This window comes from Hoplias malabaricus, chromosome 3, assembly GCF_029633855.1.
Source record: "Hoplias malabaricus isolate fHopMal1 chromosome 3, fHopMal1.hap1, whole genome shotgun sequence".
NCBI lineage: Eukaryota > Metazoa > Chordata > Actinopteri > Characiformes > Erythrinidae > Hoplias > Hoplias malabaricus.
Window position 1 is genome coordinate 66,254,796 of NC_089802.1, and position 17,585 is coordinate 66,272,380.

A 17,585-nucleotide genomic window follows, 5' to 3' on the forward strand; every position below is an offset into this window, starting at 1 on the left:
TTTGGTGTGTTGTCCATGTGGGTTTCCTCCCACAGTCCAAAAACACACATTGGAAGGTGGATTGGTGACTCAGGTGTGTGTGTGTGTGTGTGTGTATGTTGCCCTGTGAAGGACTGGCGCCCCCTCCAGTGTGTCCCTGACTTGTGCCCAGTGATTCCTGGTGGGCTCCGAACCTAAATCCTAAACTACTGTTTAGATGTAAACATGTATTATTGAATATAAATTAATATCTTTTAATTAATACCTAGTAATACAGCACTCTGTGGGTCTAAAAGAGTGTATATTCCAACAGGTCAATGCTGGATGCTAAACCACTCCTATTGTTTTTTAGGACAAGTTTTCTTCCAATCAGATAAGCACAGAACCATCATAAGGCACCACTGTCTGGTTTTTCAAGTCTTGAATAGCATAAAGACCTAATCAGTTATTGGCTATTCTCAATTCCACAGTGAAACGGCTCCGAACCCTGGTGTCTTTGAGGGTTTTGTGGCTGGTTCTAAGAATACTGATTGAATTTTGAGTAGTTCAATCTGTATTTTCAATTTGCAAAAGCTACAGATTTATTAACAGCTACAGTAATTTTGCCTTTTAATGCCATAATACATGGCCTTGGAGCTGGAGTGTATCTGCTGATCCAACATTTTTCTAACATTAATACTATTTATTAAGTCTACCTTTACTGCAGTAACAACTTCTGCTCTTCTGGTAAGGCTATACGCTAGATATCAAAACATTGCTGTGCAAATGTTATTGAATTAATTCTGGATCACAAGCACCACTCTAACTTCTCCCAATATTAAATGAATGGTGTTGCATTGGCAATGAGCATGGTGGCCTTAGCTTAATGTGCAGCTGACCAAAGTTTCCGATTAAATTTCATATTTATCTATGAACTAGAGTTCTTCCCAATACAATTCTTAGGGCTTCTCTAACTCGTACATACTCATTCCTCTAAGGGCTTTGTGGGGGTGCTCTAATTCGTGATATAAAGTTCACAAAATTAACTGTAGCTCCTCTAGGCTTTGTTGTAAGTAGGTTGCTGTAGACTGTTTTAGGCTTCATTTAGTATCTTTATATTTATGAAACAGAATGCATTTGGAGTGCTGGGGAGCAGAGTGTTTCTTTCATTCCTTTATCAAAAGCCACATAATAAAAAAATAAAAAAAATAAATAAATAAAACAATATACCAATCCCAAAAACTCATTGAAAAAGGAATAACCAAATTTTGAATAGCCTAATATTCAAGGCCAGCCCTAGTTAAAAATGCCATATTTGCAAAATGGAATGTTTTTGTCCACAGTAGGTGCAAATTAATGGCGATGAATTAACTAATTATAATGTGTATAAACAAACCTTTGAAAACACAGAGTACATATATGAATTGACATTATGACCCATGAAAACAGGCATGCTGTATATTTAGATTTACTAATAGCTCACTAAACAAAGTGGAGTAAGTTTTTGCAAAGTACAAGACCTAAACTTTTATTTCACAATCACAGTGACAATGGAGTAGAAGGAATAATCGCTTAATTTGTCCCATTTCTTGACAGGGCAATGTCAGATATGCAGACTCAGAAGTAATTGGAATTCACAACGCAGCAATGTATGTAAATAGGCTCTTACATTTAAAGACTACTGCAAAATCATGACAAGAAGCAGACTTGTAAAGGTTAAATGGATGCAGAGGGGCAATGATGCTGCAGCTCCAGATGTAGCACAGCTGTGTGAACTGCTGACTGAAGGCTAAACGCTGTGGATGAGCTCTATTAGAGTGAGTTACAGCGAGAGAAGGAGAAACTCAACAAATCTTCAAAGCCACAGAGAAACCAATGAACTCTCCTGAAAACCAGCCCCGCTAATCGCTTTAGAAACAGCTCTTAGATAGCGCAGCAGGGCATAAGAGAGAGAGAGAGAGAGAGAGAGAGAGAGAGAGAGAGAGAGAAAGGCAGAGAATGGAAGGATAGAGTGAAAGAGGGAGAGAAGTAGGGAGTGTAGTGGGAGGAGAGGGAATCCTCCACCCTGCCGAGAGTTGGAGGATATGCACCAGTGGCCTTTGAGGACAAATCCCATCAGCGCGACACCTTCCCCATTCCCTCTGGAAATGACAGCAGGAATACCAAGAAAATAAATAATAAAATAAAAATCCCAGCTCTGCAGATGCATGTGATTCATTACAGTGTGAAGCCTGCAGGCATGGAGCACTGGGACTATTTAGAGAGAGAGAGAGAGGTGCGATGTATGTGTTTGTTTTAAGGAAGATATTCATGAACAGTAATGTGCTAGTGTATTTATGAACAGAGATCACAGCAGTGGTCTTGGGTCAGCACACTCTCAGGAATAAGTAGGGGAACATTATTGTCACTAAAGCTACAAACAGTGTAAAAGTACCTTTAAAAGGTAAAGCAGTACTTTTGTGTCCTGTTGTGTTCCTTAAAGGTGTTCACAACAGCAGCTCTGTATTATGCTGTGTGCTTTTGAAAAGTTTGAAACCTTCCTTGGAGTGATGCCTGGCGTAAAAATCCAGTGAGAGCTGAACAATGCAACAAGGAGTGGAACCATCTCTACTGACCTGTCTGATCTCAAGCGTGGAGCTGTGTTCAATCTCAAAAGACAAAAACAATGTGTGAATATATGATGAGTTAATGACACTTTACTGCCATCGTTGTTGTAGTTTCCAACAGGATCTGTGTTTTGCTACATAACCAACTACATTTCCGGGAGAGCCACTGCAATGGAAAGCCAACCCGTACCAGTGACCAACAAAGAGTATAGAGCCGAGCCAAGTAGAGTAGGTACCGACCAGTGGAAAAGCGACATTAGATTACCTAAATAAAACTCCTGAATATGTCCCCTTGAGGATACCACCAGTGACAGTTTTTCCAAAGAGTGTTCCTCAGCTATTTTTAAGTACAAAACAATCTTAACAGGAGACTCATAGCTACTACAGAGATCATAAAAAATATTCATTTGTCAAACAGTATCAAATATTCATATTTTCCATGAAGGAAATCAGAGGAGACAACAGATCATTCTGGGGTAGGTTGATTTAGACATCTTGGCTCCGTTTTGTGTTCCTCCTTTAACTGCGAAAGGTCCCAGTTTGTAAATTATTGAGAAGCTTTTCATTTTTACCCAAATTTCTCATCAACTTAGACATTACCAATTCCACCCGCAAGCTCAGAGAGCAGTCACCCAGTCACACACAATACCATCAGCCTGGGAGACATGTGAAGCTATCTGCCTCTTCTTTTTGAACTGCTGCTAACATTGTGTCACTGGACATCTGATTGTGCATGGAAGAGAACACTAATTGTGCTTTCCCATGGGCTCAACTCAAATCGGCTAGGCACAGCTCGACTTGCTTTTCCACTAGCACAGCTCCCCTATGAAATCGAGCTGGTGACGTGGCAAAGCATGTTGTTTTTGTTTTTTGGACTGAACACAGCTTTGTGCCCCAGTATTCGCTTGTTGCACATACAGCTTTTGCAGATTTTCGTCAGCCACCGGTCCAAGAGCCTTTCAACCTCTTCAAAACACCACGGGGTGTTAGTCGACTAAAAAATGCCGCTGTAACTTGGGAAAGTTTACACGCATCTAATTTGTGTCAGAGGTCTACATTTTGATTTAGCTCTGGCTAATCAGAGCTCTGCAAGGTACACATCACATTTTGTACCAGGCACGAGCAGGGACTACAAAAAAAAACCTAGTTCCAGGTACCAGATTTATCTAGTGGAAAAGCAAAAGAGCCGATCTAAGTCGAGTCAAGTAGGTTCCATGCCGTGGAAAAGCAACATAACCGTCTAGATTTATTATGTCAACTAACAGACACCTGCAACACGTATGGCTGTGCTTAGTCATGGAGAAAACACTGGGCCATCTCAACTACCCAGAAATATCAAGGTTGATCTCCTGGAGACAAGGCCAAAGTTTAGCCCATTATTTTTCTTGGGAGCAATTTGTTGCTATATTAAAGGAAACGTCTGAGATTGTGGTGAAACTCTGTTCTCTGGGAGACTTTGTGGTCATTGGAGCTCATAAAATAGACAATAAGTGTAGATACACAGAAGTAATTTTAATATATTGGCTAGTTGGTATATATCCTATATCCAAGAGTCTTTCAAGTAAAGAACTACTCCTCCCCAGTTTTTTGTTTTGATATCACCTCCACAATTCATCTGAAGCATTGTTACTTTCCCAAAATACTAAGTGGCAGCAGCTTTAATACATTTATATCCCAATCATGACTAGCTCAGCATTCGCTTAACTATAGGCCAACATTAGTTTAACATAAGCCAAGCAAGTTAGAGCAGGAAACTCCTCTCCAAGCTCTCCACATCTACTCTGCCAGTATCTACTTTGCTCAAATGTTCTGTTTTCAGTTTTAATCCCTAACAATAACATGTTTGTGTACTTGTTTCACGAAGGACTAATGCAGCCCACAGCAAGAGCGAGCAGCTTAGTCGATAGCGGTTCTTTAATCAGTGACGGCGGTAATTAAGGAGCTATCACAAACTCTATTCTGTCATAAACAGAGCCAGAGGGCGTCCTATCTTCGCTCCAGTAAGACCCGCTTCATTGTTTTCACCTTGATAAAGCTGTTTGTGGAGAGGCGTTCTGATCCATGTGTCACATAATAAAGTTAAATGGATCAATTTGCTGGGCGTAATTCACTTTAAAGTCCACGTGCTCAGCCTCTTTGTGCTCTCTCCAACAGCCTGAGCAAGCTGCATTCTAATAGGCAACAACACAGCTAAGGGGAAAAAAAAAAAAAAAAGATACCACCACTAATATTTGGCTAATGTTGAGCCAGAGCATAGGACTATGTTCAATACTGCAATGTGGCAAAATCATACACTACATTATGTTTATTCTTTCACTTTCATTCATTCATTCATTTATGAGTAACTGCCTTATCTATATTTGGTTTGCAGATGCCAGCACACCTTAGGCAGGAAACCAGCCCATCACAATACAACACTCATGCACCCAGTTATTTAGACACTCAAATCTGCAGCCAATTTTTAGTCAATCCACCTAATTTTTATTTATGTATGTATTTATTTGTGTGTGTATGCGCGCGTGGCTGAGGGTGTGTATTAGTATGTTTATAGCAGAATTATTTATTTATAGCAAAACTGTGTGCAGCACAGGGGTGGGGTGTGTTGGGTAGAGTTGGGTAATACTGACTATATGTTCTCTTTGTGAGTGGTCACAATGGACACATTGTTCACAGAAGAACTTTTATTTTGTAAGCATGCACTCGTGTATGAAATGAGGCATGTTAATGTTACTCAGACATGCAGAGATGGTTCCATATTCCAAAAGAAATGACACATTTTATTTAGCAACATGCTCTAGAATAGATTGCACGTATAATTAGTGAATGCAGCTAAATAAAGTGCAACCTTTGTGAACACAGGTTATATCCCCTCAGTCGAGAAGCATGATATGAAATGCTCTGGAGCAGCTGCACATGAGCCTGTGCTCACTAATCTCAGTGCACCAAGTGAGGTCTAGAAGAGACCCGGGTTGTGAAGCATTGGAACTGTGTTCTCTGGAGTGACAAAGCTCCATTCAATTAATTTGGGATAAGCAAGAGTGGCATTTGATATTCAGAACTAATATCCAGTATCTGCACCTGCCCTCACTAATGCTTTTGTGGCTGAATGCAGATCCCAGAGAAATGTTCCAGTGTCTGGTGTAAAACCTTCCAAGAAAAGTAGAAGGTGTAAGTGCAGCAAGGTAGGACAAATTCCTCAGTATTACCCTTGATTTTGGGAGAAATGTTGGAGAAATAAAATGGAGGACTGTTTATAGCTCTGATTCCTGGCCTCGCCCGCAGCCACGCCCAGTTTGATAGGCGAAAATAAATGCAAAATTCCAGTGACTGAGGCTTAACACTAGATTACATAGACACTACATTTTAGGACATCCTCAGAGGCAGTTGTTTCCTTCTACTCATAAGTGGCAGGCTCCTGCATTTGTAGGCTGTGATTCTATTTTCTGCCCACGGGTGTCTCCCCAAACAGCCTGTGGGTGTCTCTACAGCAGTGTAGATACATCTACTGGTGTTATGCTATTAGTAACGCCTGTGTGATATCATCATTCTCGCATTCTCTCCCTCTGGCTTGTGAAACATTTCTGTGAATAAAATTCTGGCTGACTTTTACTCTGTCAAACCGCCTGCAATTTGTTGCTTTTGAAGTATGGAACAAATGTACATATTCCAAAAATAAGTTGGGGCGGTGGGACATGGGCTAAAAATACAGGACGTCTGGCCTAATGCAGTGATTAATAGTGCATTGATAGTGACTAACTTTGGCCTGAGCAATATTGAGCTCAGAGGACTAAGCATGGATGATTAATGAAGGGGGAAAAACCCCTAACTTTGGTCTATCTTGTAAATCAAGATTTGAACTGGATCGCAGTCACACAGGTCCAGGGACGTGGAGGTTGTGGGTTCAAGGCCCACTCCGGATGACCGTCTGTGAGGAGTTGGTGTGTTCTCCCTGTGTCCGCGTGGGTTTCCTCCGGGTGCTCCGGTTTCCTCCCATGGTCCAAAAACACACGTTGGTAGGTGGATTGCTGACTCAAAAAGTGTCTGTAGGTGTGAGTGAATGTGTGTTGCCCTGTGAAGGACTGGCGCCCCCTCCAGGGTGTATTCCCGCCTTACGCCCAATGATTCCAGGTAGGCTCTGGGCCCACTGCGACCCTGAACTGTATAAGCGGTTACAGATAATGAATGAATGAAGATTTGATCTGACTCTAAACTGATGCAGAGCTAAAAACCAGGTCGCTGTGTCTTCTCAGAGGAGTTCTGACTTCTGTTAAACTTTTTTCAAGCACAAATCACAGATGAACATCCAGACTTAAAATAATTTTTTTGCCCCGTCTATTCTCTGTCTCTCCCTCCCTCTTACTGTTTCTCAGTGTCTCTGTCACACTGGAGGGGTAAATGCAGGAGGAAAACTTTGTGAGTGATGGCAGCCGGCTGCTGGAGAGTGGAGCAGAAAGCCCTGAGTGATCCTCTCCGAGGGGAGCTTTCACACTGATCAATTTGAGCTCCTCTATCTGATGGAAGCGTCCCACTGAGTGAGTAATGCACCGCCTTTCATTGAAGCCCCTACACTTACCAGCATCAGAACAATGTGTGTGTGTGTGCATGTGGGAGGAAGTATATGAGAGGAAACGAGAGACAGAAAACAAGAGGCAAACTCAAGAGGAGGGCAAAGGGACACAAAATTAGATTAATTGCAGAATTGCATTCAGACAGATAGAAAGCCAAGTGAAGCCTAAAAGAGCCTGGACGTGTTTATTTAGCATTAAGGCTGAATATTTATTTCTCCTGCCTCTGACAGTAATAACGCTATTGCTGACTGTCTCCTCTCTCCTCCACATTCACTCCCTTTATCTCCCATCCTGCCTCAGCTGTCCTCTGCTCACTCAAACACAGGCCCGTGGTGCTCTCCCTCTCTCTCTGCCATTTTGTTTAGCTCTAAATGATCAAGCTGCTTTACAGACTGATTCTTTTATCCAATTTCACAGCTCCCCACACTGTTCGCCAGCTCCCTTTTTCTTCCCATTTTCTGCTATGCTTTTGTCTCCCCTTCTCTTCTCCTCTGCTTTCTTTTCTCATCTTTTCTCTTCCACTCACTTATTGCCTCTGGTTTTTGTTTCTTCTTCGTCTCTTCTCTTCTCCTAAATGTATACTTCAGGCATATGGAGCCAAATCGTGTTTCAATTTCATCTACTCTGTGCTGTTGTTCCTCACAGACACTCCTGTTGCTAATTGCTTCTAATTTACTGCAACGCTGCATCTCTTCTTACAACTAAAATGAAAATCACCCAAGCAACAACAACAACAACAACAACAACAAAATGCAACAAAAATTGTCTCTAAAGTCCCCAAACTGTGTGCTTAATACATATACATATACTCGAGGGTACAGGTCTCGAAACAAGGCTTTCTGCAGCAATAAAGACATGTTTTTATTTAAAAGAGGATTAGAATAATTAGGTTTTTGCAGATATCATTGCGGCTGTTATGTCCCTGTACAGGGTTTTGGCAAACACTCAGCTACACTGTTAATGTGGACATTAACAGTTAAAAAATGTATTATTAAAGAATTATTATGTTCACACATACTTCACAAATTGGAGTCCTTTTTATCATCTGTGCATTTTGTGTTGAGACTTCCACAGTCACACACAATGCTATCCTAAAAGTCCTGAACTGCACTCTTAGCTACAAGATGCATGCACTGAGAGGGGGATGGCATTCAACCTTCACAGAAACAGTGAGACAGACATCCTGACAGACACCCAAACCTTTGGTTTGATAATACAAAGTACATTCTTTCATGACCTAGAGTGTGCACTGCATTGAGCCGATCACCTGCTGAGGCAGTAAAAGCAAGCCAGCTGGCTTTTTTGGCCTCTTCATCCTACTCATGCACAGTTGAGAAGCTGTTTGCTGTCCTCCAGAGGAAAATGTAATGCACACATTTCCATGTCCATTTTTAATCCAATGAATCACTAATATGCACATGCATGGTGTTTTATATTTGTTCGCATTGAAGACAAACACGGGCCATTTACATTTATGAATGTGAATTCTCCAGAGAGCCAAATCCGATCTTAGCAATAAATCCAAGTTGAAAAATGAGGGCGGTAATGTGAATGTAGCCTAGGATTCTTGGCCTCAGATGGCTGAGACATGATTTGTGCATGTATAACAATAGCATTGAGTGGTTAAATATGCATTGTGTCTCAATTAGGTGACGATTCACCATATCCCTGTACTATATTTTATATATCTGTACACTGTATACCCTGTGCTAGTAACTGGAGCAGTACTGTTAAAAAAATAAATATGTATTACATTCTTAGACTTACACACTCTGTACTATATTTGTCCACTATTCACAAAACCTGTGGGTGCTGCCATGACCCTCCTGTGTTTGTTTGCCAGTTGTATCTTTCTAGTGCAGGTAGAAGGTAACAGCATCCAAATATAAACCAGTTTACTACCACATTGAAAGATGAACACAAATTCAACCTGTTGTAACCAGGTACTAGATATCTCAATAACTGTGTTTGAAAAACATCAGAAGTAACTTACTCTTTTGGAAGTGTGAGGGCATGAATGAATGAATTTGTAGCCTATTTTTTACAAGTAAGTCTTGTAATGAATCTCAAAATGTGAAAACTGAACATCTAAAATGCAATATTTATAATTTGTTTGACCAGTGGAGGATGTGTCCCACTTGGGAGCCTTGGTTTCTTCCAAGGTTCCCTCCTCTAGCTTTGTTTTTTGCCACGTTTGCCTTTGACTTGCTCATCTGGATTTGTGAATTTCATTTTTGTTTTATTTTCTCATTTCTGTAAAGCTTCTTTTTGACACCATCTGGTTGTAAAAAGCTCTATACAAAAAAGTGACTTGAATAAAACATGATTTGAACAAGAAGTCTACTGTTTCTTGAATTTTCTGACTTCAGAAGTGTGGTGCCTGAATGTACAGTATCTGCTGCACTTCTATCTTTTGGCATTTGAATATGTGTCATATTTGCATTTCATTATAAACAGTAAACAGCATTTGCATTTTATATAGAGAAATGACCTTTTAGAAAAGACTCAACACCAGCCAACCACTAAAAGTGTATTGCACAGTAAGGAACGGTTATTATTAGTGCTAGAATTAGTTACAGTTAGTATTTTTATGTCATTTTGTCCTTTGAGTCAGAGTAAGCCCCCCGGAACAGTGTGTAATTTGTGTGTGTTTTGATGTGGACTAGAAATTCATCACGTTGTGTAGACCAAAATCAGTGGTTCCTAAAGGGGGAGGGCTATTGTAGGGGGATGCATATTGAATGGGTGGGGGGGGAGGCAGCAAGGCAAATGAATGGGTTACATAATGTAAGTCATTGGTAATAATTCCACAGTAAAGCTAATTTTTCACATTATTTTGCTTTATTCAGTAAGTTGTTGCAGTTTTGTATAAATTACAATGTTTAATATAAATTCCAGTGGGGTCTGGAAGCAAAACATATGTATGTGGGCGTCCAAGTTTAAAGAACCACTGTTTTACAGAGTCAAAACGTAGAGACACACATAATGTCCCCATAATGTGTAAATCATTACATTTTAGGGTGATGATGTATTAAGGATAGGGTTAGTGTTACAGTTAGGGATGAAGTCGTTATGGCTGAGTGTAAGGTTAAGTCTCCCAAAAATGAATAGATGTCTATGTAATGCCCCCTTAAGCCATGGAGACAAGACTGTGCGTGTGTGTGTGTGTGTGTGTATAAGAGAGAGACTTACTGAGTCGTGGTCTTGGAGAGCAGCCAGTATGAAGGTGCGGTACTGCTGCTGGCCAGGGAGAGCTTTGTTGTAATAGCCGTTGTAATGTTTCTCATCACCCAGGATGAAGGTTTCAGGGAGAGAGTACAGTTTGGCAGCGATGTATGGCCTCAGGAAGTCCGGAGATTGCCTCTTCCTCCTCTTACTTGCACTGGATTCTCCATTCTCCAACAGCTAATGCACACACACAGAGTCATTTAGGGACACACCTAAAGATTAATAAGTGAATTCTGCTATCATCTAGGCCTTTTATAATAGCCATTTGTTGCTGGCCAATATATTTTCCCAGAAATAATTGTGATAAACGATATTATTGTCATTTTTAATTTAATATAATGGTAATATAACAACATTTATTCATTGTCTGTAACTGCCTATCAAAATTCAGGGTCCTGGAGGGGGCGCCAGTCCTTCAAAGGGCAACATACACTTATACATTCACTCACACCTATGGAAAGCTTTGAGTTGCCAATCCACCTGCCAATGTGTGTTTTTGGACCATGGGAGGAAACCCACACGGACACAGGGAGAACACACCAACTCCTCACAGACAGTCACTTGGAGCAGGACTTGAACCCACAACCTCCAGGTCCCTGGAGCTGTGACTGTGATCCAGTTCAAATCTTGATTTACACAAAGTTAGCCCAAAGTTAGGGATTTTCCCCTAACTTTTTACTTCCAATTTTCTTTCCCATTGTGCCTTTCAAGTCTTCTGCAGAACATAATGCGAACGTGCTAACCACCAAGCCACTGTGCCACTTGATGCCAAAGGCATGTTTGATTCTCTGCCTAAGCTTTGAATCAAACCCTAGTCTGCTGTGTGAGGAGCTGTTATCCACTATGCTACACCAGCCTACAGAAACACTAAAGAAACAAACTTCAGACCCCAAACATGTCATGGCTGATTGAGTGCATTTGGGGGTAGGGGAAGGGGAAGATTTTGTAAATTGGCTCACTCTCGCACTCACTCTCTCTCTCTGGGTTTACTGATGCTACGTAACACCTCCGTCCACCTTATTCAGTGCTGCACTCCCTTCTGTCCTCACTCACACACAATCTGCTGTGAGCCAAATCAAATGCAACAGGATTAAACTTGAACAAATGGAGCGTGGTGGCATTGTGAATGAAGAACACTGAGGGAATGCAGGAAAACGACCGTAATCTTGCTGCAGTAATAAACAGCAACACTCCAACTCCGGCTCCCCAAAGTAATACACCTCTCAACTGAGAGTGTAACAGTCATAAAGAAAGCCTGGCTCCACCGAGAGACACTTCATTCTTCAATCCCAAACCCAAACACTTTGGGGGGGGGGCTTCAAAAGCCTGGCTTTCCATTGGAGTATATTTATTTCACAAGCCCTGATGCTTTTTGATATTCAACAGGCCTCATATTTAAGTTTTGAGAGTTTTATTTATTTTTATTTTTTTTCCTGCAGATGATGGCACATTTGTGAGAAAGCAAGCTCAGGAGAAAAAGCCCCAGACAAATTCTGTATTAACAACACAAAGAGCAGAGAGAATATTTTTTTTTAGCTTTTTTTTCAGGAGCAGCAGAAGGACGGGGAGGAGAAGGCCTGTAGCTGAAAACTCAGCAGTACAAAACGTCAAAATAGAGCTGGAGAAAAAAAAGGAATTTGTTAAAAAGCCTGTTCAGCAAAGCGCTGACAGACTGCAGAGTGTGAAGAGTAGTTACAGCAATGAAGGCTTTACAAAAAAAACTCAGCTTAGAGGTAGGAGAAAGGAATGATGTGGTCCACTATGGATCTTTTAAAACTAAAAAATAAGCTCAAGGCGTATTAGAATTAGTGTTACTAGTACTATAATCTGCACTGAATGATCACTAAATTAGGAACACCTGCCTTATATAGGTCCATTTTATCAGCTTCACTGACCATAATGCAGCAATTTGTAGTTACTTCATTTACACACTGTTATTACTCTTATCCCAATTTAACTCTGCTGTTCATGCTCATACAGTGCAGGTTTGATTTGGGAGGTGTATCATTCTCAGCCCAGCATTGACACTGACATGGCAGTGGTGTTAGTGTGTGTTTTGCTGGTATGAGTAGATCAGACACAGCAGTTCTGCTCAAGGTTTTAAAGCCCTCGGTATCACTGCTGGACTCAGGATAGTCCACCAACAAAATATCCAGCCACCACCATCCTGTGAATTGTGTCCTGTGGCCACTGATGAAGGACTAAAGGACAACCAACAACAGATGACGTTATAACAGCACCTGGGTTCACTTTGCCCCTTGATTTTGACAAGCACTAGAGGAGAGGTGGAGGAGGAGGTGGAGTTGTGTCTCTACACTGGAAGCCCGGTGGAGAGGGGAGCAGGTGAATGAATCTGTGTCAAACAGCACTTTTCCATGAGTACTGAAACAAGTAAAAACAGGCAGTGACACTATGACATGCTACTAAATAAGATGTGCCGAAAAGAGCTATTTGACACAGATTCATTCACCTGCTCCCCTCTGCAGCAGGCTTCCAGTGTAGACATCCCCCTTCCCATCTCCTCTAGTGCCTGTCAAAATCAAGGGGCAAAGTGAACCCAGGTGCTGTTATAATGTAAACAAAACACATGGTGGAACAGACAGGAAAACAGACAACAATGGGGAAGCTACATGACTCATGAGAATGATGACAGGGCGCCTGCTTCAAAATAAGTAACTGAGCTAAGCTCATTTAGTAACATGACATGCAGCACAAATATCACAGTTTTTCTTTTGTTTGTTTCATTTTTCCACCCCCTACATGATGCCATACTGGGCGACTACCCATGTGGCCCAAGCTTAAATCCGCAACAGAGTCACTACAGCGCTGAGAACGATCCACCACCCAGATCGTACTAGAAAAACTGCCTGACCATTGAAAAACAGGGTGAAATGGGGATAAGAAAGTGTGCAGAGCAACAGAAAAACTGCAATGTGCTCCTGTTTGGTCAGTGGAGCTATGTGTGTAGATACAAAGGAGGTGTCCCTAATCCAGTGATCACTCAGTGTACTACCCTGTAAATATATTTATTTATATATTTACAGGGTATATTTATAATATATTTATATATTTATACCTGCTAAAATCCTTTTTTAGTTTTCCCCCACATTTTTTTACTCACTGTGTAAGTTCCACAACAGATAGGACTCTACACGTTTCTAAGCTGTGATGCTTTTTTCCTCCAAAACATGTAATGCCAGCTGCTAACAAATTTAGCATAATTACACAGCTCAACACCTTTCCTAACTTTCCAATTCTTTTATGTTAGCCCACAGACTCCAACATTGGCTGGCATCATGCTGGAGAATGATGGGGAGAGAGAGCATCATCTTACACACTCTTTTCTCTTGGACACACAGCCTCTGATATTATATTTTGTCAGTTAAGCTGTTCATGAGCAGCTTTACCTATTTTATTCATTAATACATTCACCTACTGTTACTACCTCATCCTGGTCAGGGTAGCATGGGGTCCGAGTCCTGCCTGGAACCAATGGTCACAAGAGGGGGATACACTCAGAACGGGCCCTAATTCAGACCTATTTTATGTTAAATCTATATTAACATATTTTATATGTCACATAAAAGTCCAGTCTCAGAAACTGACCCATAAGTGGTTAAATATGGTGAAGCTCATTATTAAGGTTTTGGTTTGAGGTTAAAGTTAGGGTTAGTGTGAATATTAGACTGAAGTTGTGGGTTGAGTTTAAGGTTAGATTTAGACTAAGGTAAGGATTAGCTTAGAGTGAGTGCCAAGCTCTGTTTTTTTTGGCCTGAGGTAGTGTTAGGGTTTGGATCAAGGTTAAAGTAACACTAGGAAGTATTTCTGCCTTAGGATTATCGCTTTAAAATCATTAAGATGATTCAATGACCTCTAATAGGGAAAACAGAGTCCCTGCTGTTTGTATTCTAGGCTCAGCGCTTGAGAAACTGCATTATGAAACTTTTGGAGGAGGGTAGGAAACCACCCCACTGCCTAAACCCTAACAGTTGATTTCAGAACAGTTCTGTAAAAGTGAATTACAACCTGCAAATATAGTCGGGGCCAGAGAGATTTTCCCCACTACACGTCAGTGAAATATCACAATGATTCTGAAGCTATAATTTTGAGGTAAAAATACTACCTAGTGTTACTTTAAGGAAAAAAAAATCACTTGCTGTAAACATTTCTATTGCCGCAATCATCATAACATTTTCACACGATATAAAAGATACAAGGCACCTTCAAATCATGAAATGGCTTTTTTTTCTTATGACAGTGACAGTATACTATTGATTACAGGATTCCATCTAGGCTTGAGGGTGGTGATCCCTGTGGAATCATAACATAGCATAGCACTGAATGGCACAGGCCATTAGTCCTAGTGCAGCGCTTTGCCAGAATATCCGAGTAATTCCAAATGAGCTGTAGGCGATGGCAAATGGACTGGGACTCGCTACTGGCCGCCTACCGAGGCCACTCCAGCCTCAACTACCATGCAACAGTTTCAGCTGGAATAAATCCACCCAGCAAACTGGCTTCAGAGGCCAGAACCAATCACATTCCCACAGTTTGCTTTAGGCTTCAGATCTTTCAAACCCAAGTACATTTTACCAAGTCAAAGTAAAGCCAATGCCAAAACTTCTCTATCAGAACCTCTCCAACCCTCTTAGCTCTCACTTCTTCACACACATACATATGTATCTCTCTCTCTCTCATATATATATATATATATATATATAAATATAAAACAGATAGATAGATAGATAGATAGTATATTATGAACAATGCTGTAGTTCAACCTTCATGGTGATCCATTACAGACTTCCATCTGTTGATTTATTCGACTAGTTAATACATCAGGGACAGCCCATATAAAAGAACAGCTATAGATGGATATCATTTAAATGACTAATTTTGCATTATCATAAGAAATATAATAAAAAATAATATAGATTTGCAATGAAGCACAGTTTGTGTTAGCAGGTATGTAACCCTTCATCCATCACCATCAGACAATGCTTCCAGTTGGGGCAGGTGAAAGTTAGTAAGTGCTGTCTCCTCCCTCATTATCCACGTCTGAACTGCCATCGAGCAAAGCACCGTACCTCCAGCTGCTCCCTGGGTGCTAGGTATGACGCCTGCCAATCTGTGTGTGCATATGCTCACTGTTACTAGAGCACTAGTGTATGTGTGTGTGAGAAAGAGTGTGTTCACTGCCAAGATTGTGTTAAATGCAGTAGAAGAAATCGTATGTACGTAGAACAATGGCAGTAAGAGCATGTTTATCAGGTTATATCATATTCCCTCCAACAAGAAATGCAATACTATACCTCTACCACAGTGTCAAATAATATTTAAGTAGTTCTGTGACCAACAAGGGGTACTGTGAAGTAAAATCTGTTTAATGAACGTATAAGACAGTAAGAGTTCATAAAGTGACCTGTGTGTGGAAGTGCAAGGTAGGGGTTTCTAATAAAGTGGCCACTGAGTCTTCATCAACCAAGTATCCCTGAAAACAAACAAACATATATATTTACGTATACAATACACATATGTTCACACACCTCTTCTAGATCCATGTCCTCAGGGCTTTCCCAGCGCCGTGATATGGATGGGGTCACAGGCACTACCACTATATAGTACCACCTACAGGACAAAAAGTAGAAATGCAAAATGACAAGCTGGTGAGAGGTTACATAGGTATTAAACACACTCAGTCTTTTAGATATTAGGTTTATGTTGCATGAATATGCACAGTTGTGTACAAATTTTGGTCACCCTAGGACATAAGAAATGCGAAAATAACTTAAAATATACTTTTTAATATGAAATAATACTTAAAAAATAACAGCTTTTCTTTACATTCAATTAAAGTTTGACAGACGGCCCAAATTGTTGCATTAAATTGTTTTACATGTTCTTCTTCTAAAAATAAATCCTTTTTGTCTGACAGCAATGATTAACTCAGTTTTTCATCATTTAAATCAACAACAAACAATCAAAGAAAACAGAGCTCTCATAATATCAAGCAGAGATTTAAATGATCCGTAAGAACTTCAAATTAAAGCTTGCTTCATTAGTTTTCACTGGACGTTAAGAGGTTTTTCTTTGTGCTGTAAAGTTGCTGTTCTGGAAATTGGTTGAGTGATGTGAAATTGTATTTATTTATTTATTTTTTAAGAATATGACAATATAGGTTTTTAGGGATATAATCAGAGGTGTTTAGCGATAAAGGGGACTGAATGTCTGCATGAAACAAGTGTCCTGAGCAATTAAAGCAGAAAGCCAGGCCTCACAGTGGAGCTTTTCTATCTTCATGTCACGTACGAGCGACAGACGCCATTTCAGGATCCTTCAGAGAACATGCTTTTGTGCTCTTTTCCATTCGGAGTTGGAGATTGGTTTGTGGTGTGTGCGCTCAGCCCTCAGTCTGCTCTCTGATGAAGCGCTCTGCTTCAACATTAAGATACTGATTGCATTTCTAAATTATTTCTCTACAGCCTCGCAGCCTCTGGCTTACTCACTGACTGCAACAAACACTTGAGACCCAATTAAGTTTGAGCGATTCTGCCCCCTCACACTTACAATCTCTCTCCCTCTGTCTCTCTCTCTCTCTCACACACCGATTCATACACAGTCAGATCAGGGCAGAACAAGTAAGGTTATTCCAATCTTTTATCAACTATAATCACTTTCATTGTACACTATACGTGACATACCTCAATTCTCTATATATCTGAAATCAATTCTATGTGGCCAAGAGCCAACTGATCATCGTTTATACACTCACAGTTGGATAAAAAATAAATGAATAAATGACAGAACTGTATCTATAATCAAATCACATCAAATCTCTTGGAATCTGCTGGGATCAAATCAATTAAATCCTTAATTGTGGATCCTATTATACTGCGTCTTACTCTTCAGTGAATATTTATATATTAACAACTGAATTTATACTGATATTTAATTCTGTACTAAAGATTCATTCATTCATTGTCTATAACCAATTGTCCAGTTCAGGGTTGCGGTGGGTCCTGAGCCTACCCGGAATCATTGGGTGCAAGGCAGGAACACACCCTGGAGGGGAACCAGTCCTGCACAGGGAAAAACACACGTACACACACACTCACATTCACTCGCACACTCATACCTACGGATACCTTTGAGTCCCCAATCCGCCTACCAACGTGTGTTTTTGGACTGTGGGAGGAAACTGGAGCACCCGGAGAAAACCCACGCA

The 17,585-nt window shown here is 40.6% G+C and overlaps 1 protein-coding gene across 3 annotated transcripts in view; it reads right to left on the bottom strand.

The window, feature by feature from the left end:
- Positions 1-17,585, bottom strand: part of ptprfa (protein tyrosine phosphatase receptor type Fa) — a 490,757-nt gene that overhangs the window by 53,112 nt on the left and 420,060 nt on the right. For all 3 annotated transcript variants that reach the window (XM_066666356.1, XM_066666355.1, XM_066666354.1), the window contains 2 exons: positions 15,907-15,988; positions 10,325-10,537 (listed from right to left, as the gene is read on the bottom strand). In XM_066666356.1, the coding sequence (XP_066522453.1) occupies positions 10,325-10,537; positions 15,907-15,988 (295 nt within the window). The remainder of the gene's footprint in view (positions 1-10,324; positions 10,538-15,906; positions 15,989-17,585) is intronic.